Genomic DNA, 26868 nt, shown 5'->3' with positions numbered 1-26868 from the left:
GAAATCAGGGAAATAGAAAGAAATGTAGAAAAGTTTCTGTCAAGAAAAACAAAAGTTACTTTTGTTTCTGTCTTGGTAGTTGTTCAGTAGACAAAATGAGTTCAGTGTCACTGTGTTCATGTATTCTTTTAAGGTAACTATTAGTGTTAGTTCCTACAGGTTTGTAGAAATAAAGATTTATTGAGTTTAGAGCTGAGGTATTTTATGAAATGACTAAAATGTTTCATAAGTGCATTATTTTCAATCTATTGTGAAGCAAACAACATTAAATAGTTCTGAGCTCAGAGAATATATTCTGTTCGACAGGATGCTGAAGCGAATCTCAAAAGACTTGCTCTCCTACATCAGCGATCATCCCTGAGACTGGGCACAACATCCATCTCTATTTCAGTTTCCCATTTTAAATTGAGAACAGTATTTCTTCACCTCACATGAGTGTTGGAAGTCTGCAACTATTTGAAGCATAGGAATGACAAGCTTGAGCCTTCCTGTAAAAGGCTGCATTAGGCAAACCCTCGCTGGCTGCCATTTGGAAAGAGGCTTAGTATCTCTTCTAGTCACAGCAGCTGTTGGAGATACAGGCTGGCTTTCAGCACGTCCTGGATTATCTAGTTTCCAACATTTCTGGACAGAACTGAAATTTACAGTAACATCTCACTCCACTACATTGCAGTGTAACAGAGTACATATTTCTGTTCCTGTTGGTTCATGGTCATGCTTCCCATACTCCTCAGAAGTTACAAGGGTCTTACAGAATAGGCCCAGTGCCACATGCAGGTGGTCTTTTCCCTTTTTCTTTTCCCATTATATTTGTGATGGTTCCCCCTCATTTTTATTGTTGTTTTGTCAGTCTTAAATTATTTAAAAAATGAAAATGTTATTACATTCAGAAAGTCCATTTTTAGAAATGACTCATTTAGAAATGAGATTTTCTAAGAGTCCAAAGGTGAAAAAAATAACAAAAATCATATGTATGTTAGTTTGTAGAAGCAATGGCCACACTGATATAGTCTTTAAATATCATTCAGCAAACATGGTGGTGTTGTTAAGTGTCCTAGTATTGAAATACACCTTGGAAGAACATCTTCCACCTTCAAGGTAGTCTGACTCTTGCCAGAGGAAGCTGCTTGGGCATAGAATAGTCCTGTTTCAATAACCAGTGAGGAAAAGAAAAAGCATCTGTTAAATACATATAGGTCAGTCTGAGTGCTCTCAGTCTCAGATATTCTGAAGAAGGCTAGTTGTTAGTTCTTGCTGTTTAGTCATCTTTAAATGCTTAGTTTGTTTGGAGACTCTTGACCTTCCTATCAATAAGGCAAAAAATGATCACTGCTGCTGTACATTTGCCATCGAAGCTGTTAATACCGTAAAAAAGGAAATATTTTCTTCCATGTTAAAATGGTTCAATGACATTTGTGAGGTGCACAACTTCTGGCCAACTCTTCTAATTTAAAACAGTATCTGTTTGAGGAAAACATATGTTAGAAATTTTTAATTCAGTGATAGGAAAGGCACTAATGAAATATGCATGTATGAATTTTGTATTGCATAAGTTTCCTCTTTCTTGAAATGTGATTAAAAGCCTAACATCTGGATTATGTTTAAAATGCTTGAATTTCCAGTTTTCAGAGAGATTCAATCTATTTTGACACTGTACACTTAGCCTTAGCATTTTCAGCATGCTGTTAACATTACTTGCTATTGTAAAAAAATAAGTTCAGGTTCAAACAAAGTTGGACTTTTCCTAATGCTAAAAATGTTTTCTGAAATAGCTGTTTCTGCAGCATTCATACAGCCTTAGTTTAGGAACTGTCAGCAGTTCCATTATAAATCTGCTCTTGAAAGTGGTTTGTAGTTGATCATAAAAATATCTACTTGAGAGTATTTTTTCCTTTATTAAAATAGTACTATATGTTTTTCCTAGAATAATATTAAAAATTAAATACTGAGTTCTTAAGAATTTATAAAATTCAGTATAAAAAGGGACTTGCCCATTGTTAACACAGATAATGGCACTGGGATGGCAGCTTTCTCCTTTCGTTGTAATAACATCAGTGTGTACTGGAAAAGTGACTACCTGTTATCTGCTGTGTCTCTTTAAGGGTTCAGGATATGTCTATCCAGAGATGATAATAAATAGTTAACTATTTAACTTTTTTTTTTTTAACATGTTTTAACAATAGTTTTGATGCGGTATAGCTGTAAAAGGAATTACAGTGATTGCCAGTGTTTTAGATAGTCAGTGGAGATATTTTAGAACTCCTAGTGGACCTGCTGTGTGTGCCAACTTTGACATAACTCAAGGGAAATTATAAGGAACAAATCAAATAGCACATTATAAAAACTATTAGCTTTCACTTAATACAGTACAGGATGTGCATTTAAAATAAAAATGACATTTTTTATTATAACTTTGGGTCAAGTTGAGAAATCTCCTGTCAACACCCTTTCTAACCAGTACCTAGATGGGCCCTCAAACAGGTATAAGTTCTGTCATGAGGAAAAAAAGTTCAAATACTTTAAAGATCATATTGTTAGCCTAGATACTACATGTAATAAGAGCTCAGATCCACATGTGCTGAGGTTTGAGACTGAAAAAGCTAGACACAGTCTGTGTGGTCTTGACTGAAGGTCACTCACCAGCCTGCAAAGATTACAGGGCTATCACCACAGGTCAGGGATGATTTTCTTTTTCTCACAGTGGAAAAAGTCTAGTAATTTGGATTACTAAAGCCACTGTGCTTTAAATGGTGGGTGTCCTGTTCTTTATGAATTTTCCTGTCCTTTGGTGGAGACTTAGAGTTCTGTCCCTGTTGGTCTGAGGAACTTAGATTTCCATTTGGCTCTTTCTGCAGTGGCAAGCCTCTTCTCCCACGAAACAGTATGGCAAATAGGTAAGAAGATCCAAAGATATTCTAACCTTAAACATATCCCAGTAGGTTTTGCTAGAAGAGAAGGTAATTTATTTGTCGATTTTCAGTCAAACTTCACTTATGGGAGGCTACTACTGACCATCATTAGCATTCTGGCTGAGTAACAATGGAGTAAGGACTTCAGAAGAGCCAGTCTGTGAAAGATAGATGTGCAAGAACATCCATTTCAAAATAGAATGATGCCTATAACACACAGCCTGACAATAGTCAGTGCATTTGGAATTAAATCTTTGTGTGGAGGAGTTTCAATTTTATGTTTCATGCATACTGCAAAAGTAGGCACAGCTTAGCAGAAGGGAGGATAACAGATTGTAAATTACTTTCTTTGATCATCTTCTTCAAAAAAATCTCCATAATCTTACATTGTTGTATTTTATTTTGTAAAAATTTGAATGTAAAAATGTATCTATATGAGATTTCAGAATATCCAGCAAAGGATGGAGCTGCAATTCCACTTTTTTGTTTCCAGGACAGTTTCCTTGCCATCAGATACATTTTCTGCTCAGTAATGGGCTAACAGCAGTCTATACCAGTATTTTTGGAATCTCCCTTACTCTGTAATTTTTCCTCAATAAATATACCTGAGCACTAACCCAAAGCTATAGTGGTTATTAATTCTGAAAGAGCACCGTTTTAAAGTTATTTAATATTAATTATTCTCCAGGCAACTAAATAAATGTAAATTAAGCTAAATCCACATTTAATATGTTAAGCATGTCCATTGGTTACATTTATATTGGTCTATACTAAAAGTCGCACACCACACACACCGGTGGTGCAAGGGTAGGAAAAATACCTCAGAGCTGTAACAGCATTGTAGCAAGCAGTGCAAGATGAATCTCAGCAATTCCTTCATATATCAGCCATAGATCCCAATAAAACACATTGTTTATAAGATCGATAGATTGTTATGATGTGAAATGCACCAACTCTGTGGCCTTACCTGAAATGTGCTATTCTGCATGGTGGGACTGTGTTCCACCATCATCTGCCAGTATTTGTCTTTGTAGATGGGTGGCAGTTTCTAGATCTATGGAATCATATGCACCTAATACTGGACAATCCTTGCTATAGGAATTCAAACCGCTGTATTTTGGTTATATGTTCTTAGCAATTTCATTATATTTAAAATCTGGTTAATAGTGTAGTAAATAACTGGTATTGCTACAAAATTGCATTCTGAAGGCAATGGGATTGAATTTCAACACAAGTTGACACTCAATTAAAATTTCCATATATCTAGTGATTTAGCCAGTTCTTGGCTGCTATATTAAGGTGGATGTCTTGCTGCTTAACTGAACACTGAGCAAGACAGGCAAAATGCGTAATAAAACCAAATCAAGACTTAATATACCCACTCAATTTTTTTATTGTTTGTATCAAGTAGTAAACTTGCAGCAGACCAAACTCAGGGATGTGGATTAAAAAATTTAAATAATCATTATTTAAAAAAAAAATTCTTCTATTTTTAGAGTAACAAAGCTTAAAAAAAAAAAAAAAAAGAGAGAGGGAGAGAAGCCCTTAAAACTTTGTACCGAATTACTGCCATCAGCCAGTAGATCCATGGGGCTTGTTCGGCTAAAAGCTACAACAGACTTTGTAATGCAATGATGTAATCTTGGCTTTGTGTCATTTATATTCAACCTAAAAAAACAATTTTCCTGAATAGACAGGCTGACAACAATATTGTTCAGTGTTGGTTTTTATTTGGATTGTTTCCAAATGGTTCATATGCCTCCACAGCAACACCCTATGCCTGCCTAAGTTTTTACTTCAAATTCCAAAGTTTCCCCTTTTTCCTTGTGTTTTATTTTGCTTTTAAAGTCCCAGTTATGTTTGTGAAACTAACCAGCTCGGCCACAAAATTAGGATGTATCTTGCAGAGTGCATTCATTTTACTTTTTGCATATTTTTCCTGAGGTCATGTCAAGGTTAGTTTGAATTCCATCCTACATTAAGACTTCTTTCACAGCTATTTAGCTCTGCAGCCTACTCCCCGCTGGGGTCTGCCCCTTGGGCACGTCAAAGCTTCAGACCTGACAAATCACACACAGATGAAGCTGTACAGTTTTTTAAACAGTTTCATCAGTAACGTGGGGTTTTTTTTCTTCCTTTACACTATACTTTTTTTTTTCTTTCCACTGGAGTTTATTCTCTGAATTGCAATATCCTGAAGACTGATTTCCATATGGAAAATTCCCCTGCTCAGGCAAGTTGTAAAATAGAAATGGTGTTGTACAGTACGTGCCACTCACAGCCTCCCTGAAATTGAAAGTACTGCAGATCCTCTTAATTAGTAACAAGTTATAGCTCCTTGTCTAATAACTGTAATCGTATTGTTAACATCTATTTGCACAGAAAAGCCTAAAACTATAAAAGCTGATAAATATTCAAAATTTATCGTCCATGTTGTGAACCCGTTAGTTATCCAGGAGAGCTGTTAGTTGTTCACAGGAATAAACTGTCATCCTTTGGATTACTCAGATAAGTAAATGTTCATCCGTGTCAAAAAATGATGCTGTGCTTCAGCAGCAATCCTTATGGGATTTGGAAAATTTTAAGAAGGTGTATATGTGTATATATTTAATTAGCTTCACAACTATGTGCAGGGCTTTCACCACCTACATTCGCGTGTATATACCCCCCCCCCCCCCCCCCCATGTATATATGGCTGCACAAAACCCCGTTGGGAGTGTATAATGCAGCTTGCAGGTGAAAATACATTTTCTAAAATTCTTAGCTGTAGACTGCTATCGTTATTTTAGCATTTGGTGAAACTAATGGTGCAACACCATTTCCCCTTTAATTGATGAAGTTAAAATGCTTGGCTGCTAATGAGTGTATTAGCAAACAATATACCCTTAACAAGCTTAAGCAGCTCAGGATCTTAAAAAGCAGCTTACTGTCCTCATTTTTATAAGACAGAGTGTACTGCCTTCTACAAATTGCTTGATCAACTGATGAAGTACTATAATTATAGTTGTATTGCAGTTTTGACAAAGCCACAATAACAGATTGTAGTTTAGTCCCCACTCTAGGCACACAACTCTTTGCATTACAAAACCCAGTTTTACTGGTCTAATTCTTACCGAGAACAAAAGGCACCTGGAGATGTTAACTATATACTAAAAGAAAACTTGGAATCTAGGAAATAATAATATTGAAGCATGACTTTTCTTCTCGCAGTTAGTTCATTGGGAATGGTATCTAATGAAGAGTTGTCTAAAGGCTTGCTTGTTTGGAACTAATTAAAGACAGATATCCTAAATAGAAAAAGGATCATGGGAATTACATTAGGTGTCTGGAGACTTGTTATTCTTTTGGTACTCTGAGCAGCTTGTGGAAGTTGTTAGGAATTCAAGAAATAAGGCAAGCCAATAAAAAGTTCTATTTTTCTGGTTATTGGCCAACTATTGTATTTTTGTTTGCAATAAGATTTGTGCCAACAGGCTAGGGGCTTGAATAAAACATTTAAACATTTGTGCATTAACACATTATGGTGAAAAGAGAGTCTTGTGCTTTCACTCAGTGAATTTCAGCCTTCAATTAATGTGAAAGCACTACAATGCCTATGCAACTTCTCTTGCCTAGTGGTGCACCATTTATCATTGCAGTTTTACATTGACCTTGACACCCACTTCATTAGAATAAAGATTGTCTACCATTTAGGTTACATTGTTCCTCTGCACAGAGACCCCATGCAAATTTCTGTTCAGATAGAAGAGCTGCGAGCCTGTCAGAGGTCATCTGCATTAAATGATTGCAGCTATTTTCCAACTGCTTCTTTTCATTCTACTCAATTCAGGCTAGGAGGATCAATCAAGCCCTCTGCCTGAAACAGTGGGACTGCTGGGAATATAACTGTTTTTGGTAGTAGTGGATATGCCCTAAACAGTATTAAATATTTAATATAAATTCATTAAAGGGCATACAAAGTCTTCAAAAAGATATTACATTTATAGTGAAATTTAGAGAGTTGGGATCACCCTCCTAAAAAAAAAAAAAAAAATCCCACAAAAAAATGCAGAACAATGGGTACCAACTGTATAATTTTTTAATGTAGGCAAAATTTAGTCATGAAGTTATATAATATTTCTTTCAATGTGTTTATTTCTCTAGCTGCCACAGAAAGGAATGCATAGCAGAAGTGTAATCCACATTCGCTACTTTCTGAAACAAAAACTCAAGGTGTCTGCAGGGGCTTAAAACAAAAGTGCCAAGATTTGTTTTGTTTTACAGGCATGCACCCATACACACATGCACTCACACAAATACATATTGTGCTATTGTGCTTATTTGTAGGGGAAGAAAGCAAATGGAAATAAGTTAGCACTCTCCTTGAGTTTTCTGAGTGATATAATTGGAATTAAATTATTAATGGGAGATACTTAAAAAAGATTGTTTTATGATCTTCTATTAGAGAATTTGCAATTCATTTTAATATTTGTAGTTTGATTTATATCAAAGATAATGCAATCTATGTCCAATTAACAATACATAGCCAATGTAATATGATTTCCAGATCATGCAAATGGAATAAACTAGAAGAGGAAAAACTGATTCTTAACCTCAGATGTAATTTGCTGTGTGAGTTCTGGCAATTTTAAATGACATTGCACTTTTTAATTTTTCCAAAGGCTCAGCAGCAAATTTATCCCAAGCAAGAAAGCCTATTATTAATTTACAAGGGCAATTGTAGGAGTCTTTATAATTTCCCTGTGCAATTATTTGCCATAAATTGCTAATAGTGAAATACATAAAGTTTGCAAGAAACAGCAACTGCTATTTATCTGGACAGATCAGTCAGCCCAGATCTTGAATGTTGTCCAGAGGTTCTAGTGCTATTGATAGTGTAAGAAATATAACCAAGTTTCTGGATGGTTTCTAAAATGTTTCACATTGATAACACCAAAAAGGTAGAAGCAGTAAGAGCTATTGTGAAATGTAGGCTGGCCTCTAGCAGATTCCTTCACTTTGCTTGTATACAGCTGAGCTTTGGACCCTGGACTTTGGAATAAAAAGACTCTTTGTTCGTCACTGAATGGCATTAGGCATGGGCTTCCTAAGGGGCCACCATGAAGCCTAGCATGAGGAGTGCAAACATTATCCAGAAAGCAAAGTGAGAATGTGTGTGAAGGCATGATGGACAAATATTGCTATATGTGCATTGGTATATGTTTACGTATATTTATGTTGAATATTTGGTGAATTGCTTGCAGAGTGTTCTTTACTCAATTTTATGCATGCAGTTAGTATATTTTGCAAATGTGTGCCAACGCTGATGATGCATGCACATACAGACACCGAACATATGTGTGCATATATTCATGTCTGCAGCACTGGAAAACCCTCAGAGGCAAGTTTTTAAAATTTAAAAATCCAATCCAGGTGAAACTCAAATTGCCAGTCACTCAGTCCGGATCTCAGTTGTATGTTATACAGTGCTATTTGACTGAAGATACTTTGTTAGTGTGTGAATGATGGAATGCAGAACATCTACAAATAGCACACCCTTATTCCAATAATGGAGAAAGTTCACTGGCTTAATTCTTCTGTACTTTGTAGCCATAGCTCCACTGTGTGTTCAGTATGTCTAGTCTCTTTTCACTATAACCAACAGAAGCACCATACAAAAGTCTTACAATAGATGTCTTAATCTCTCTGTGTGCTTTTAGAGAATTATTTTGAATTCCATCATGCAGGCTTTTTTTTTTTTTTTCCTTTTCTGAAGTTTTATTACAACAACAGAATTCCCAGGGAGCTTTAGGGGCAAGGTTCGCATAATATTGCCCTAAAGTTTTGCTCAAGGGGTGGAATCCGCACCCCAATCCCGATCATCTTTTTGTGATGTTTCTCTTTCTGAAAGATGCAGTGCGCAGTCTTACAGAGTTGTTAACTGTGTACAGATTTTTTTATTGTTTACCAGACAGTGCACATCTACAAACCTTTCATCATGATTTCTTTCTCTGACCTCTCAGTGACTAGGCATCTTGTTCCTTAACACTGAGGGAGGCTGAAAAATGCTTGAGTTGCTCAATGTGTGCCTTCTATACCAGTTTCAAAATGGCTTATTCTTCTGGTTTCCATGGTGACAATTAACACTGTTACAAGGCATTGTTCCAGTCTCCATTTGGGCAGAATTTTCGGGTGTGATTTTTCACACAAAAAATGGTTTATATAATTTTTTTAAAGAAAAAAAGAAGCTGGAAAAAAAAGGCACAGTTTAGTATAAAGTGCAAAAAAAAAAAGTGTCCAAGCATGCATGAATTTCTTAGAATATTTTTATCAGGGGGAGTAAGGTTTTAACTTGCTTTGTTTTGGAATTCAACTTCTCATGGTTTAGATATTTTTGCCAAACTCATTCACAGCTAAATGCTACTCCCTTTTTTTTTTTTTTTTTTAAATTCCACTATTTGTCCTGTGGGAAGTATTGATTTTATGCTGGTATTGAGTGCGAAGTAGTAAAGAGACAAAATTCTTTAACTTACATAACAATGTTTTGGATTTTTTTTAAGTGGCTTCAAGAACACAATATCAGCCATGCATGCCCACAGCTAATCATGCTGTAAATATTTTGCAGGATTTTCCAGTATGTTGTTGTTTGGGCTTTTTCCCCGTTTTTTTAATATGACAGGTGTTGTGAGAAATTATATATTACTCGTTTATTTCTTTTTGTGGCTGTTGCGAGAAACCTGTGACTAACTTCCTTAATCTCATTTTTGGCTATTAAACAGCAATCCATGTCATAGCATCCACAGGCTGTCACAATGCAGCAGCCTTTGCTCAGTTAAAGCTGAGAAAAGAATGAATCTGAAGATTAAATTATCTTCTCACCACAGGATTAAGTAGTCCTACCAGACTAGGGTTGTGCGGTACTGATAGAGCTGGTAGCTAATTTTTCCTTGCAACTGCTTAGAGTGTAGGTGTTTAATGGATTAAAAAATAGCATTAGCAATAGCATCTTGTGCTATCAGTTCTCAAACTGTGCCTCCTGTACATTAAGCTCTTCCCCTAACTTAAAATACACACTGCATGTTAAATATCCAGGAGTGAAACAATACTGACTCTCAGTCACATACCAATACATCTAGTAATGAACTGAATTCTTTCATCTTTTACAGTTACAGTATAATGCATTTTCTATCAATCAGCACTTTCATCATGCTTTTTTGTACAGTAGGCTACATGGTGACAAAGACAGAGCAAGTGCATAAAATCTAGTTTATTTATTTTTTAATGTAATAACCTTTTATAACATCTGTCACACTATTTGGATTATGCTGCACTGAATCATTTTATCTTGTCCAAAATTAAATGAAACATCTTCTGTTTCTATGTTAACAAGAGCATTGTAGTTAGAAACATGCACTGTGCTTCATTTCTTTAGCAGTCCTGCAGTGTCCAGGAATACTCCCAGCCCCAGTCCTGCCAGCAGCAGCTGCCAGCCCAGAATAGGTGATGAGTGTTAACTAGCTGTGCCTGCACCAGTGTCACACAGCTAGAGGACTCCCTCAGTCTATTAATTCACTTGACAAAAGAAAGGGAGTCGCACGAACTGGATTTCCTTGCCTAGCAAATTGGACTCTGGATTCGCCTTGATATTACATGTACTTATGGAAATAATTATGCAAATCCTTTTTCAGCTATATCATCTTTAAATAGAAATCAGATTACATAAAGAAGATTGTAATCTCCTCCAGTAACCATTCTAGCTGAAAAGGCAATAATGCAGCACCAAGAAGCATACTTGTTGAACATTTTAGTCCAATAAAATGGTGTTGCCTCTTGGCAGATCCAGTTCCCTAGTGCCAAGCCTGGTTGATAGCTACTGTTGTACGTTTCTAAAATGTTAGCCGCAGCACACCAAGTAGCAAAAGGCAAGTTCTTTATAAACAATTCCTTGTGTTTTACGATGCATATTCATGCAATTTTGGATACACAGACACCTGATCAGTGTTCATTAATAATGGGAAATGGTTTAAATCACCTCATTTAAAACATTTGCTCTATGATCCACAAATGACTAATATTTGCTGAAGTTTACATAATACAAATGATGTGCATGTGTTGTGTAAATGAGAGATTAAAATATGAAACTAACAATATGCAAACATATGCATGGAAATGCTGAGGACCTGTTAGCTGAAACAGTGATTTCACACCTTTATTATTTTCTTTAAGCTGTCTCCAATTGTATTTTTGCTTTGTTTTCCTGCAGAGCATGTTCTTGGATCTGGCAAAGGCACCCATGTTTTAAACATTCCTTATTCTAGTTTCATTTTTTGTACTTATCCCAGTTATTAGTATTTTCAGTATGAGCTGCTATTGCAATTTCCTTGGCTGAATTTAAAGCAAAGAAAGCTTAATGTTTAGGATGCAGTTTGCTTATAGCTGTGCATAATTTATGTATGTCTTGTAAACACCTTTTTAAGAATATGTGTTGAACTCTCTTCTTTCAGTAAAAGGTACATTTTTGGCCATATCAGAAATTGTAATACTATGAGTGTTTTATACATAAGAAGGAGAAGGAATTAGCTTAACGATATGTAGATTATGTATATGAGTGGATGCCTCTGTTAAATTTTATTTTTTTATATGCTGTACCAGTTACTAAAATATAATTAATCCTTATAGTAACTATTATATTTAATACTTATACCAGTTTTCAGAGAATGCAAGTTTTAAAGAGATTTATCTGTTGACGTGTCTGTAGATTAGAATACGTTTTTATAAAGTATATAAGTAATATACAGCTGAAATATTTAGAAAGTTGTATAATAGTCATTTTGAAAGCAGCTTCTGGTTTTATTCCTGTTTTCTCTGTCCCCCCTCCTCCCCTCCCCCCCCTTTTTTTTTAAACAATAAATAACAGTGCAGAAAATAAAAGGTAATTTCAGTTTGAAGAAACTATTGGACTATATGAGCATTGTAGCTATTCTTGTTTGTGTACCAGTTCACTGTTCCTGTTGTTTGATGCAATAAAAATCATGTTACTGATACTGTGTTGTAAAGGAGTTATGTCTAGTTGTTTTTCTAAGGTGGAACTCTCACATTTTCATGTGTAATAGCATTTTAGGCCGCTATATGAGAAAGAATCCACAATGAAAGAGAGAAGAAATAAACTGTACAGGAAACATAATTATGAAACTATTTCGTTGATTTGGGGGGGGGGGGGAAGGTGCTTGTGGGTTTTTTTGTTTCGGTTTGGGGCTTTCTTTTTTCTTTTAATGGAGACACTCAGTGTTACTTGCTGAAGTAGCATATTTGAAAAATAAGATACCTTTGACTTGAATGAGACAAAGGCAGATCAAGCTTCAGAGTGTTAGTGAATACTACTGCACAAGTGAATATTGTGAGTGAATATTACTACATGTAATCAATTGCTAACTGCCTGCATAGAAACGTCACCCAGAAGGATACGTGCTTGGTACTTAAATCTCCTAAGATGTGTCACGAGAAGGTTTATGCTTAAAAAAAAAAAAAAAAGTTAAAAAATGACGTAGTGAGCATGATCATAACTGGACACATAGAATTAAAGTTTATTTTTATGTAAAGAAAACACTTTACGGTAGCTAATATTATCTGTTTCTTTTCATTTTAGAGATACAATGTAGAAATGTCAATCAGGCACCCAAAAAAGATGGAACTGCTTAGTAAGGTTGAAGCTCTGAAGAAAAGTGGTGTTTTACTACCAAGTGATCTCCTTGAAAAAGTGGATTCAATTAATGAAAAATGGGAACTGCTTGGGGTATTTGCATTTTTATTACTGTTTGTAGGTTATGTGTACATTTTTGTGTGTTGAAGTACGCTGTCTGTCTGATTTCTAATTTGAGGCACAAATATCTCTCTCTTTCAATTCACCATGTACATTTCAAACAAGCTACTCATGCTAAGAACTCCACAGTATTTTCCTCTTCTGTTGATTTTTCTTTTATTCCATGCTTGTCTCCTGTCTGACTTTAATAATTTTAGTTCTTTAATACATAAAAAATGTAAGTAAAATATGCCATGTATTATGGGTATGAACCAAGTCAACTATAATGCAGTATATCTGATATACACTGACTGTCATGCTTGAGTGAATGTTAATAGAATTTATTCTGAAGTTACATGTTAGAGACATCTACTGTTTAACTATTTACTATACCTTTAAGATGAAAAGTGGGGTTGTCACTGCATATTTCAGGTCACACTGGCAGCTCAAAAACAAATATACAGATTCACAACAAATCTGAATACCTGAAGCTAAGAATACAAGTTATGTTTCATGCTGCTGTGTTCAGCTCACTTTTGACAAAAGCCAAAAAAGTTTCATGTAATTCATTTCACGCTATGATAGGCTGGGTCTCAGCCAAAGAGTGAGATACAAGAATCTGGCAGAAAAAGCAATATAGTGATTCTGTTACCCAGAGATCAGTGATGGCACTGTGCAGGAGACACTATTCTCCTATTGTAAAACAGCTGAGAGAGAGAGAGGTCAAACTATATATTTTTCCACCCACTTCTCTCCTTAATTGCCTTCACTTCAAATCAAGGGTAAGATAAATTTATAAATTACTTTAAATGATTAATTATAGATGTGTGATATTAGCAGTAGAGTTACATTGCATAATTTTGCATGCTATTATCTTAGTTTTAATAAAAAAATCTAATATATTACAAGTAAGCTATACCTGCAACCTGCCAACAACATTTTAAATACTGACTTATGTCACTTCAGTTTATTTGGTAGTGCATTAGCATTTTTAGAAGGTGGGGCTTTTTTGGTTCAGCATGGTTATTTCTAATCACTAGATTCTCTAAATATGCAAATTGTAACAAAGTTGCCTTATTATTAGTGAGCTTCTTACTTTTTAATTTTAATCTTCAGCATCACCACAAACATTTTAAAACTATTGAAACTTTAATAAATTTACTGTTAAAATGGAACTTATTAACCTATTCTTTTACATCTGGTCATGACAACTTGTATTTTAAAAGTAATTTCAGTTTTAGGACTTACATTTGTGATTTGCAATGTATTTAATCAGGTTAAGTCAGTGGCACTGATTAGAGCTGGTAGGACATAAAACTATGAGATAAGTAACTGATCATAAGTCTAGAAATCTAGAAATCGTCTGTGTCAAAAAAAAAAAAAGCCCTCCACTGCTATGTTAAAATGAAAACATACCTCTGGATTAAATTTTGCTATTAATTTCAGCATTTACAGAAAAATAAAATATAACCATTTTCCTGCTAAATGCAATTTCATGAATAATAAGCAGAGTTTGATAGAGTTTTGTTTAATTTAATAAAAACCTCTGCAGAAACTAACAGCACTAGGCATACTGTTTTAATTGGCATGATTACATTTTAATTGGCATGAAAAAAATTAAAGACAAGGATTTTAACTTCTAACAATGGTAAAATAGAGGGATATGCTTTTTAATATTACTTTCATCTAAGGTGAACAGTGTGGAATGGAAATACATTAGAATGAAATGTCAGTGGTGCGTACAGTTTAATCTGTGAAATTTTGTCCCCTGTGCTGAATATTACTCTGTCTCAATTGCATATTAAACAACCCTATCAAGGCAGGCATTGGCATCTGCTGTGCTGACACAAATTGTGAATTAAATGAAATTGATGTCCTCTGTCGTATATTTATGAAGACGGACCATTCTCTGAAGTATTCTGTTTATGAAGAATTTATGATTGCAAACTGTTCCAGAACAAAAAAGTGGCAATAAATTCTTTTTTGTGACCCTACCCTCCAAGGGCATTGATTTCACCTCCTGCTGCTACTTTCGTTACAGCATAAAAACAATAGCTAGCTCTGGATTCCACTGAGGGTCTTCAAATTATCAATATTTTCACCATGAAAATAGAAGGGTGTTGCCCAGAAAGCATGCCTGTTATGATCTCCTAAAGATGTTATTTACAGAATATCACATAGTAGATTAAAGTCTGCTGGTCTATATTTTTTTCTGTTTTAAAGCTTATTTTTTGGAAGCTAACTTCATTGTTATAAATTATATTCCAGTAACTTTCTAAATCATGTATTTTCATCAGACAGCCATACTAGGTCACCTAAAACTGTATTTTCATGTTACAACAATTAACCACTGCTAATTATCAGTTTAAAAGGTTATTGGGTGTGATTGTCAGTGTATATTCAATATTCTGCAATCAGTAACACAGATCTAGCGCTTATAATAAGTGTCAGTCTGACAGCCTCTTATAGGTCAGATAAAATACTGCTTGGCATAGAAAAAGCAGGCAACAGCATATCTCCCTTGTGATGTTAAAAGATTGCCTTTCAAAATACTGAAAAGGAAGGTAACTTTCTATTCCTAGCCTCTTCAGAATATTCATTATGCTCTCAGCGTCCACTATCAAAGTGTTATTCAGTGGTTCTTTTATTAGAAATACTACTTTGAAAAGCTGTAGTAAATTAGTTTCATTAGCGATCAGAGGTGAATGTTTATTTTGGTCCATTATTTTTAAAGTGGATGCTTAGCATGGAGAACTTAAATCTGAATTTAGTTGCCTAAATAATTGGCCTGATGTTCAGGCACATTGAGGCTTTGCAGTTTCTAGCTTATTGGCTTCTGAATGAGTTCATCCACTTTTAAAAGCAAACCAGCTGGTTTGTGATGTAACTGCTCCTGTATACAACCTCAGGGCTGCAAGTTTGGAAGCTATGACTTGATAGTTCATACCTCAAAAAAAAAATCAGTATTTCAGTGTTTCCCCCAGAAAATTAGATGGTACCTTGGATAAGAGTTTGGTGAACTCAGTGCTTGCCATAGTTTCTTTTGCTTCCTAGAAGCAACTAACTCTCATGGTCATAAGCATCTAAAGTTACGGACAAATTCTGGAGAGTAACTGCCTTACAAAGTTATGTACCATTTTGTCTCCTCTGTCCATAGTTGCTCTTAATAAACATTGATTTATCATGCTCCCATCAAAGTCAGTGACCCAGAGAGAACAGCATGAGTCAGAAACAAGGATACAGAAATGAAATTGATTGAAACAAGGAAACAAAGAATGAAATTGATTGATATTAATAGTAATTATTTAAAACCCCACATCTCCAGTCATCTAACAGATGCTTCTTGTTGCACATTAGCCTGTATATGTTTTGGTGCATAAGACTAATCTATCTTTTCTTTATCTGATGCATTAGAAAACCCTAGGAGAGAAGATCCAAGACACAATGGTAGGGCACAGTGGGTTAGGTCCACGTGACCTGCTCTCGCCTGAAAGCGGCAGCCTGGTAAGGCAGCTGGAGGTCAGGATCAAAGAGCTGAAAGGGTGGCTGAGAGATACAGAGCTTTTCATCTTCAATTCCTGTCTGAGACAAGAAAATGAAGGAACAATGAATGCTGAGAAACAACTGCAATATTTTAAGGTAATAAAAAACCATAGTTTTCATAGAGAGACTCCTCTTTATGGAAGGATAAAATATTTATCTCATACATAATATAATGCAATGCATGCACATATGTAATCATATTCATATGTTCGCCTTCATTTATGTGCTATGTGTTCATCTGTGTAGATTTTATTGAATCTTTAAAATAACATTTTTTCCTAATACTTTGAGCAGAAAAGTGCGTTAGAGGGCTAATCACACCATAATTGAAACGCAACAGTATTCTTTCATTCTAGTTCACTATAAAGATGAGTTTTGCAATGAAAACCTTCAGTCTGAATTTCACTCCCTACATCAGTTAAATTAATTAATGTGCTGTGTGACCATAGTTTAATAGCCACTTTCTTTGCACATATGAGTCAAGAATAGCCTATTTGAGGTTCACTTTTAGAGACATAAATTCAGCATACATGAGAAAACATTCAAAGTTGTGGTGAATAGATATGTGGAAAAAGAGATATACACTGTGAGATTTTCATTAATCTAGGCCACAGATTTATGGAGAAGAGGGAAAAGAATTGTAGTCACAATACTAATATTCAGATGGATAAGCTCCTTCAACTGAAGGCCAGCATTCAGATTTGTGACTGTATTAATGGAGGTTGTATGTTTTGTTCCATTCCCCAAAAGCAGCAGGACCATTTAGGAGAGAGGGCTATTAAGTTAGCAAACAAACCTGATAAAACCATGTGATTTTCTTCTGTTCATAGCTATCACTTCTATATAAACTGTCACCTGAGTCGTCGTTGCAGGTGCTTTACTCTGCAAGTGACCTTTGACCAAAGAATAAGCCAGGAATCTTAGTCATTGTTGAGCTTTAGAGGTATAAAGAGGTTTTTCTCTTCTATTAGTATATCAGGGTGCCTAGGGCAGCAGCATTCTTAAGTGGATGGACTATTTATTAAATGCTCATCTCAAGGGGCACATTGCAAGCACTTCTAACCATGCTTTTTTTGTACAAGCATTCAAGAAAACAATGGCAGAAAAATTACTGTCTTCCCAATTTGTCATTCCTTAACTCTTTCTTCTCAAATCATAAGGATTTGAGAGAAAGTTGTGTCAATGTAGATAAGTTGGTGTGTTTTTTTTCAGGTTCCTGAGCATTTCTATTTGACTGCAATTTTAAATTATGACATCTGGGTTTTGTTTTGGTGCTTTTTGTTTTTTGATGATTTGTGGTCTTCTGCTAATGGAGAAACAATCATGATGATTCCATTTTTTCCTATAAACATACTTCAAAGCTAATGATATTAAAGTACTGTTGATAGACCTGAAGAACTTCACAACTGTAGATCCACTTTTTCCATAAGAAATGCTGGATGCTTTTTACTTAAGTGGAAAATTATGGCATTTATTTAAGTGCATAACTATAGATTAAAAAAATCTAATTTCGGACAAACTTGTTTTTAGATATATGTTTATGTATATATGAACATAAATACCATAGAAATGTTGCTTACGTATTTGGAACGTGCATAAATATCTCAAATGAAATCTATTATTATATATGACATGATGTCATGCCAAGAGCTCTGGAGATGTTAAACTGCATAGTACCACCCACCATGATGTAACCAGAGTATTTCATTACTCGGTTGATTATCTATTAATTACATAAATAATACATTAATTATTTTCAAAATGGTAACCATTAGAGTATAAAAAATAATTACCTATCAAATATGGTGAGAGCACATCACTTTGTCATATATATTAAACCATCTTTGTCTCATTAAATCTGAAATCCACTATAAGTAAGTTTTCCATTCTTCACTGATCTCCTGGGGAAGTGTATAAAAGAGAAAATGGATATAATTAACAATACTGCAGTGTATAATACATATATTTGAGAAAGAACATTTAGAACATTTTGAAAAACATTAGCTATGCCACTAGTAGGAAACCTGCTGGGGTTTAGTTTGACTTACTTTCCACTTAACTTAAGAGTTTAATCTTATTACTGCTTTCACTGTGGTAAGTGAATTGCTGTTTCTTAATGGAAGTGTATTGTGCTGCACCATCCCAATTATACACATAGCCACCATACACAGAGAAACATTTTTTAATAAAATAAACTCAATAGTGCCATTGATGTTCATACCATAATGTTATGTTTTAAATTACACTTATGCCTTAGGAAAAACAGTTATTCCATTTTTCAGGTGCTTTGCTTTCATTTTGCAATTTGAGGATGAATTGAATGTATAGTTCACATGCAGTTGGGACCCATGATGAGAACAATGTTGTGAGAAGAGGGATTGTTAAATTCACGAGTAGGAAATTATTTTGAATTCTTTGTTTTCTTTCATAAAAGAAGTCATACTGTATTAATTTGAGTGTTCTTTTTATTAAAGAATATGCTAATGCATTGCCCTTCTTTTGGGATATTGCTGTGTAATAATAATACTTAGCATTTCTATAGTACTATCCAGTCAATGAGCTGTACATGCTGTACAAACATTAAGGAACTAAGCCCCACTAAACCTTTAAGGTAGGTACTAGTATCCTTTTAAAAATGGGGGAAATAAAATGCACAGAGATTAAGTGACTTTTCTAGGTTTTCACAGAAGGTCAATGGATGTGTTAATATAGAACCCTGCTACAGTGACCCTAATCTTTGTCACTAACCACAAGGCAGCCCTTCTTTCCTTCATCTAAGCTACTTCTCTGTATATTCTATTTTCATATGTGATTAAAAGAGACTGCTTCCTTGCATTCACCATTGTTTCTTGTTTATATTTGAAATTCAAATCCTGCTGAGTATGTGTGGCTGAGGTTTTTTCCATTATTATTATCATACTTAGGTATTGGAATTACTAGAATATTTTTAGTTAAGGTTATTACCCAGCTTATGTAAGGTCCAATTTTTCTTGGTTTTGTGGAAACTATGTGGTATACTTTGATCAGCCCAGTGATCTCTGGGCAACACAACATGCATTTCATCTGCAGAGCCAATTTGTTACTTATTCCATCAGTATTTAGTACCCCTGGCTGCCTAAAAAAATTTCATGTTTAGTTATGAAGGAGAAGCACAAAGTTTGCTCCAGTCTGCAGTGACACTTGCTGGCCATTCCCCAGCAGCATTAAGTGAGCTTCCGAGTGTAGGCTAACCTGGGTGCCTGTCTAGAGGGGGAAAGTGTGAATACATGTTGCTCAGCTGTAAAAGGGGCAGTGTGAGTCTCTTACCCCTGATTTGTTTTCTTCTGTTGCAAGATAGAAAAAAAACATGAATCTGGACTAAGAAAATCAAGAGACTTACTTTAATGTGATCTTCATAACTACAAACATAAGTTTATTTTATGTGTTCAACCTTTTTATTTCTGTTCTGTGTTTTGAGTCCCTCGAGTTCATATTTTCTAGCTTTTCACAAAAACAATGAGAACCAGGACTAGAAACATACTTTTTAAATGAAATACAAGATTATCAGGTAAACACGTAATTCTAGTAGCTGAGGGACCTGATGTCATGGGACTAATAGTAGGCACAACTGATTTCCTAACCTAATGATGTATGGCAATTTTGTGGGTCAGGAGAGATTTGGAGCAGGAAAGAACAAGGGGCAATAATAAAAAGAATTCACATTCTTTCATGAAAGTTTTAGTAAATTTCAGTTGAATAAAGTTTAGCCAGAAATCTGTGCGCCTGTTGGCTAGTAAGTAGAAGTGTTCTGCCACATTTGCTTTTATGTGCCTGGGACTTCAAAAAGCAAGCTTTTTTCTCAGGAAAATGCCCTGCAAAAGACTGCAAGGGAGCCTAAATAATTAGTTATATATTTCCATCACTTGCAATAAAACTTATGACTTTGTGTTCAATACTGAGAAATGACCAAACAGCATCAAAAAAGGTGTTAGTTATGGCTTTGGCTCACAGACCAGCTACTCAAGAATAAGTTTAGACTTTTAAGTATCTGTTCATCTCAGAATCCCTTCTCAATCGTGTAGAAGTGGGACCATCTCTGTTGCTTTCAGTAACAAGGTTTATAAAGTATCCTCTTCTCCTTCCCCTTCAAACTTGGAGTGTGTAGTCTGTGAGGTGGAGTCTAGTTGGAGGCCTGTAACTAGTGGAGTGCCTCAAGGGTCAGTACTGGGACCGGTATTATTTAATATATTCATCAACGATTTAGATGAGGGAATTGAGTGTACTATCAGCAAGTTTGCTGATGACACTAAGCTGGGAGGAGTGGCTGACACGCCAGAAGGCTGTGCTGCCATCCAGCGAGACCTGGACAGGCTGGAGAGTTGGTCAGGGAATAACTTGATGAAATATAACAAGGGAAAGCGTAGAGTTCTGCATCTGGGCAGGAACAACCCCAGGTTCCAGTATAGGTTGGGGAACGACCTGTTAGAGAGCAGTGTAGGGGAGAGGGACCTGGGGGTCCTAGTGGACGACAGGATGACCATGAGCCAACACTGTGCCCTTGTGGCTAAGAAGGCCAATGGCATCCTGGGGTGTATTAGAAGGGGGTGGTTAGTAGGTCGAGAGAGGTCCTCCTTCCCCTCTACTCTGCCCTGGTGAGACCGCATCTGGAATATTGTGTCCAGTTCTGGGCCCCTCAGTTCAAGAAGGACAGGGACCTGATGGAGAGAGTCCAGCGCAGGGCAATGAAGATGATTAAGGGAGTGGAGCATCTCCCTTATGAGGAAAGACTGAGGGAGCTGGGTCTCTATAGTTTGAAGAGGAGACTGAGGGGTGACCTTATTAGTGTATATAAATATATAAAGGGAGAGTGTCATGAGGATGGAGCCAGGCTCTACTCAGTGGCAAACAATGATAGGACAAGGGGTAATGTGTACAAACTGGAACACAAGAGGTTCCACTTAAACTTGAGAAGAAACTTCTTCTCAGTGAGGGTGACGGAACACTGGAACAGGCTGCCCAGGGAGGTTGTGGAGTCTCCTTCCCTGGAGACATTCAAAACTCGCCTGGACACATTCCTGTGTAACATTATCTAGGTGTTCCTGCTCCGGCAGGGGGATTGGACTAGATGATCTTTTGAGGTCCCTTCCAATCTCTAGCATACTGTGATTCTGTGATACTGTGAACAGGATTTTCCTGTACAGAGTAGGGTTTTAGCAGAGGTAAAGGGAGTTCTTTGGCAACAAAGAAATGGCATTTCACATACTTTTTCTGATCTGTTTTTATATGAAGCAATAAGCAACATGTTATATATATTGTCATACCTGTTTCCCGAATCTGTGTATGGGCCTTTAAAACAGAGACCTGAATTTCAGCAGTACTAAAAGCCTGTGGTTCTCATTGACTTCAGTCAGTGTATTCATTAAAGAAATCAGACTGTTTATTTGTACCAAGAAATGCTGAAAATGTTTTCTCATTTAATATTTCTGAAAGTCAATGGTCTATCGAATTCCATAGCTAGTAGTATTTGTAGCCATTTGTTTGCCTTGTAAACAGTATAAATTACCTGATGCTTGTAACTGTTTCTAATGACTAGACTCAGAAGTGTGTGCTTTCATCTTCCACTGAATTTGTGACTGAGCCTACTAGATGATGCAATGTCATTAAAAAAAAAGTCTTTTTCATCTCTAATTTCTGCAACAGCCAGAGCAACTGAATTTTCTGATTAAACCATATAGGTTGCATTGGTAATTTATAATCAGTCAGTTGATCAGTGCTTCTTATGATGTTCTTTATTTTAACTGAAAAGTTTGCATAAGAGTCAGCACTGTACATCTTGCAAGCAATTCAGTTAAATTTAATTCTATCAAATAAAACAAAAAAAAAAAATCAGTTTGGGAGCATATAAGATTATGGCCAAACTGAAATCAAAGAAAAGTGTTAATTTTGAGTAGTGATTTGGAGATTTATAGATTTGAGAAAAGTTCTGGCTGTTCCTACAGGTGCCAGGAATCGCTTTCACTACTGCATTTTGGATCCTTTACAGTTTTTGGAATGATGTTCATGGCAGAGCTGCAATCAAAGAATTACAGAAAGTCAATATGCGTGTAACAAAAGTATCCAAAACAGTTTCCAATAGAAAGTCCAAAAGAACTCAAGCAGGTTTTAATCCTTTTTATACCCCTAGGATTATACAGAAAAAAAGTAATCATTTTAACAAATTTCTCAAAAAGAGAGAGCCCTAAGTTTTTTCACAGATGAAGAAATGTTTCCCTCATTTTTGTTTGGATTAAATTTTAACAAGCAGGAAGGCATACAGTATTAAATCTGATGAAAAAAAGAGTTAGGATTGCAAAGTCAAATGTAGCCTGATGCCACTTACAATGGTTTGAAGAAAACACAGACTGAATTTACATGACCCACCAACCTAAAGCAGCAGCTCTGTAGACTGCTTAAATAAGAAGCCATCTCTTTACCAGTGATACCTACTTTTTTTCCCAAAAATATGAGGGTTTGGCCCTAGTACAATATATGGTTTTATAGCTCTAATTTGATTTTAATATACTCAAATATCAATGCTCAGTACTACATCTACACACACAGAAAGAGTACTCAAATACTATACTGAAATGTATTTCAAATTTTAATTTAATATGCTTACTGCTTCCTGAAAAAAAGTTCAGTTTGTGTTTCAATAAGCTCCCTCTTTTTAGGGCTAATTTATAGTTCTAATTTATAGTTCTAATCTAATACAATTTATAGTTCTCATTTATAGAATCATAGAATAGTTAGGGTTGGAAAGGACCCTAAGATGATCTAGTTCCGACCCCCCTGCCATGGGCAGGGACACCTCACACTAAACCATGCCACCCAAGGCTCTGTCCAACCTGGCCTTGAACACCACCAGGGATGGAGCATTCACAGCTTCCCTGGGCAACCCATTCCAGTGCCTCACCACCCTCACAGTAAAGAATTTCTTCCTTATATTCGATCTAAACATCCCCTGAACAGCCCCAACTTTCTCAGCCTGTCTTCATATGGGAGGTAATCCAGTCCCCGGATCAGCCTTGTGGCCCTCCTCTGGACTTTTATTATTTAAGACTAAATATCCCTATTATTAAATATCCCTATTATTTAGGACTAAATATCCCATCTGAGACTGCAACTTTCATTCCATCATCCCATTTGGACTGTGAAGCTTGAATTATGAATTCTCTGAGGGTTTTTTTACCTTGATTCTTAGTTTTTAATTAATCAAAATTCCAAAATTGATCATAAACACTGTCTGGTTGTCTAAAACCATTTTGCCCCCAAGTGCTCCCTTTACTGACGGAAAGAAAGAGACACACAATTTAGCCACCAGGGATGATTAGATCTGACATGCTGCAGAGTTCCACAGAGGTATCATAAACTACCTGCATGCACTCCTGATTCAGCAGTGGCAATGGGCTCCTGAGCTAAGGCTGGGGTTTGGCATGGTGGTTACTGTAGTAAGCAGATGAGCCTTTTGTTCATCACAGGTCAGATGCAGCAGTACACTGTACACCATCTTTTGGTGGAGAGTAGCCTAGTAGCTATTTTTAGGCTGCAGTGTGGACTGCAAATATAAGAGATTTAACAAAAATTCACTGTCCTGTCTCCATTAAGGTCTACTTTGTACTACTGCATGTGATTGTACGATTTACTTGATTGTCTATAACTGCCTCTTTGGAGCCATAGTATTGCATTTTCAGTTTCAAATCTCTCCAGTATTAGTGGATTATTGATTGAATGGTGTTCTCTGGAGCCATTAAATCCTACTGACAAGGTTTTTCTTTAATTGGTGGATCATGGCCTAGTAGACCATTGCCTAATTTTGGTTTCAGTACTGGACAGGTTTCCCAAGTTTCATCTTTGCAAGTAAGTTAATAGATCATAGTCCCAGTAGGGAATAATATTATGGACTGTATTAGTACCTTTACTCACACTAAAAGTAATTTCATACTTCCAGGAAACCCATTGATTTTAGTAGAATTATTTGCAGGGTAAAGTATTATTCAGTATGAGGAAGAATATGAGTGTAAAAGTAACAGGCCTTCAGTATACATTCTGAAGTGTTACTGCAATCCTTATCATGTATATTAGGTATCACAAGTATGAGATGTCAGTCAGGAATGGGATTTACAGGCTGGCAACATATTACTGGAGACAGCAGAACAGCTTAGGTTATGCTTACTGCAGAAAGTTAATGAATAAAGCCCCCAAAACAACGTATGTGGATTCCTGTCCTTTGCAGGAGGATTCCCTTCCTGGTCTGTTAGGAGAGTGATGAATTTCCTCACTTCAGAATAAAACTGAAGGCCTGGTCTCTAATCTGGTGGGCTTTCTGTGCATTTTGCCAGTGGCTGATGATGCAAGGTCATTTGTAATGCACCACCTCTCTTTTTATCACAGTGATGCTTATTTTCATGTTTTAGGCACAATTACAGGAGCCTCAGTATATTAGTTAGTCTAAGCTTTAGTGAAGGAAAGACGGCCTGTTTTGTACCGTCTTTGGTTTCATCCTACCTAGGCTTCTTACCCCAATACTGTCATCCAGGCAGTGGAAGAAAGATGGTTGAAAGTGTGATAATATGAGTAATGCTGAGCCTCTAAGACCATTACACAAACAGCCACCTCAGCAAGACACTGGGCTTTTGACAACCCTTCGCTTTTTGACTGCTGTTCACAGTTCATCTTGACCACATCACCTGCTTCTGTCCTCGCTCTAATTCCAGCCTTCTCATAGCCGTGGGACTAAACTGTGCATGTCAAAGGCATGTCTGCCTAATCTGTACAGGAGGCAAGTTAATGTTTATTTAAAATTTAACACATTTATGCAAACATTTGCCTAAAACTTATTTATGCAAGTAGGATACTGAGGTAGGCTAGCCTACTTCAGATATGAGTGAACCTATCTCATCACAGTGCTACCTGGCTCTGGTTGATTCTGCTGCAAGTAATTTCCCTTGTTGAGGACTTTTAGTTGAGCTGAAACCAAAAAGTGTGTGTCTATGTATATATTTATGATTAAGATATGGCAAAACAAAGAAAATTGTGATTTTATGTTTTTATGACATATCCATTCTCAGGATGTGTTGGGTTTTTGAAATAAGATGAGGAAAACAATTTATAGAAAGGCCTCCTTTTTGTCCTTGTGCTTATACAGATACACATGAAAGCGTCATAATATATTTTCCTCTGTTTAGCCTGGAGCAGCTCAAGCTGTACATTTTTGAATCCAGGCTAAATTTGCTTCAGTGACAGACGAAAAAAGCCAAAGGAATGTGTTTATTTTCTCTTTCCTATCACTTTGCCTTTCCTGAAGACTCTAAAAGATTAGTCTAATTTATATTATGTTAGCTGCTTTCCCATAAAAGGTAATACTAATGCACTGCTGGATGTCTTTTTTCCTCTAATTCAGAATAGAGTAAACTCTCACTACATTTTGGAATATACCAGGCCCATTGCACCGGGACAGCAAAAATGCATGTCTACCATCTGTGGGAGAATTAGATTAAGAAAGGGAGTAAATACAGTATTAACATCTGAACCTCATCCTGAGGGTTACACGTATTGATGTACTTCCATGCAAGGAAGTTCTTCCTTTAAAGATTCTTAAACATTAACTGTTTGTTAAGATGGCTGGAATTCTGATACCTAAAGTGCTTAGGCAATTGGAGGGGGTTTCTTGCCATCTAGTGCGTGATGTTATGTTGAGAAATATTTTTATTTCTTTCAAGCTGTAGTTCCAAGTGAATTCCCAACATGTGGAAGTAAAGTTGAACCTAACTTACGCCTTACTTGATTTTATAAAGTTTCCACCTGTACCTTAATTTAATCTCTTGAATTTCCACACACATTCGAAACTCTGCCCAGTGTTCTGGCAAAAAGTTCAAATGTGTCATGTCCACTACAGGCAAATGAGTTTTTTGGATAGTGTGGTTCAAGATTTGTTACAAAAGCACAACAATACTAATATTTATCCTACTTTTCTGATTCCTTACTTTAATTTTAGCATTTTCTGGGGACAAAAAAGAAACCTTAGCAAATTGTGTCACTTCTTTCAGTTTTTTTCCCCTGGATCTAATTCAGTGGAAAGAGAACTTCTCAAACTGAATGAGAAGAAGGCACAAACCAAAGGCACTTCTAAACACAAACAGTGCCAGACCAGAAAAACGAATCCTACTGCTATCATGTCTGGCTCCTCTGTCTGAATGACTTGGCTTATTCCCTGGAACCAAGTTAACCCCAACTTTGCAATGTGTAGTAGATAGCTCTAAAATATTTCAGTGTGAAAATGAATGTAATTAATCCTCTGTATGAAGCACAAGAAAAATAAGGCTTGAAAAAGCTATTCTGTATTTCAGTAAGGAAGATGCATTTACAGTTTTTCTTTTATTTTAAAAGTTACCTTCCTGTAATTGCACACTAGTTTAGAGCTAAGATAGGAGGATCTTAACAATAATGAGCACTTTTTTAACAGATTATTGCCAAAAGCGCATTCTTTATTCCAGGGAGACACTGTAATAGATACCAGTGCTTTAGTAATGATACAAGCAATCTGTAAGCTATTATATTTTCTTTTATAGTAACTTAATCTTCATATTGTTTTATACGTCTGGAATTTTAATAGTGTTTTTA

The 26868-nt window shown here is 36.0% G+C and overlaps 1 protein-coding gene across 6 annotated transcripts in view; it reads left to right on the top strand.

Annotated features, from left to right (window-relative positions):
* Window positions 1–26868, top strand: part of AKAP6 (A-kinase anchoring protein 6) — a 280671-nt gene that overhangs the window by 215801 nt on the left and 38002 nt on the right. For all 6 annotated transcript variants that reach the window (XM_057428430.1, XM_057428429.1, XM_057428431.1 and 3 more), the window contains 2 exons: window positions 12535–12681; window positions 16102–16326. In XM_057428430.1, the coding sequence (XP_057284413.1) occupies window positions 12535–12681; window positions 16102–16326 (372 nt within the window). The remainder of the gene's footprint in view (window positions 1–12534; window positions 12682–16101; window positions 16327–26868) is intronic.

Source organism: Pezoporus wallicus, unplaced genomic scaffold, assembly GCF_028554395.1.
Source record: "Pezoporus wallicus isolate ANWC-B61680 ecotype Strahan unplaced genomic scaffold, APGP_CSIRO_Pwel_v1 contig_3486, whole genome shotgun sequence".
NCBI classification, from domain to species: Eukaryota; Metazoa; Chordata; class Aves; order Psittaciformes; family Psittacidae; genus Pezoporus; species Pezoporus wallicus.
Note: the sequence above shows the minus strand (reverse complement) of the source record. Positions and strands in the feature narration are given on the sequence as shown.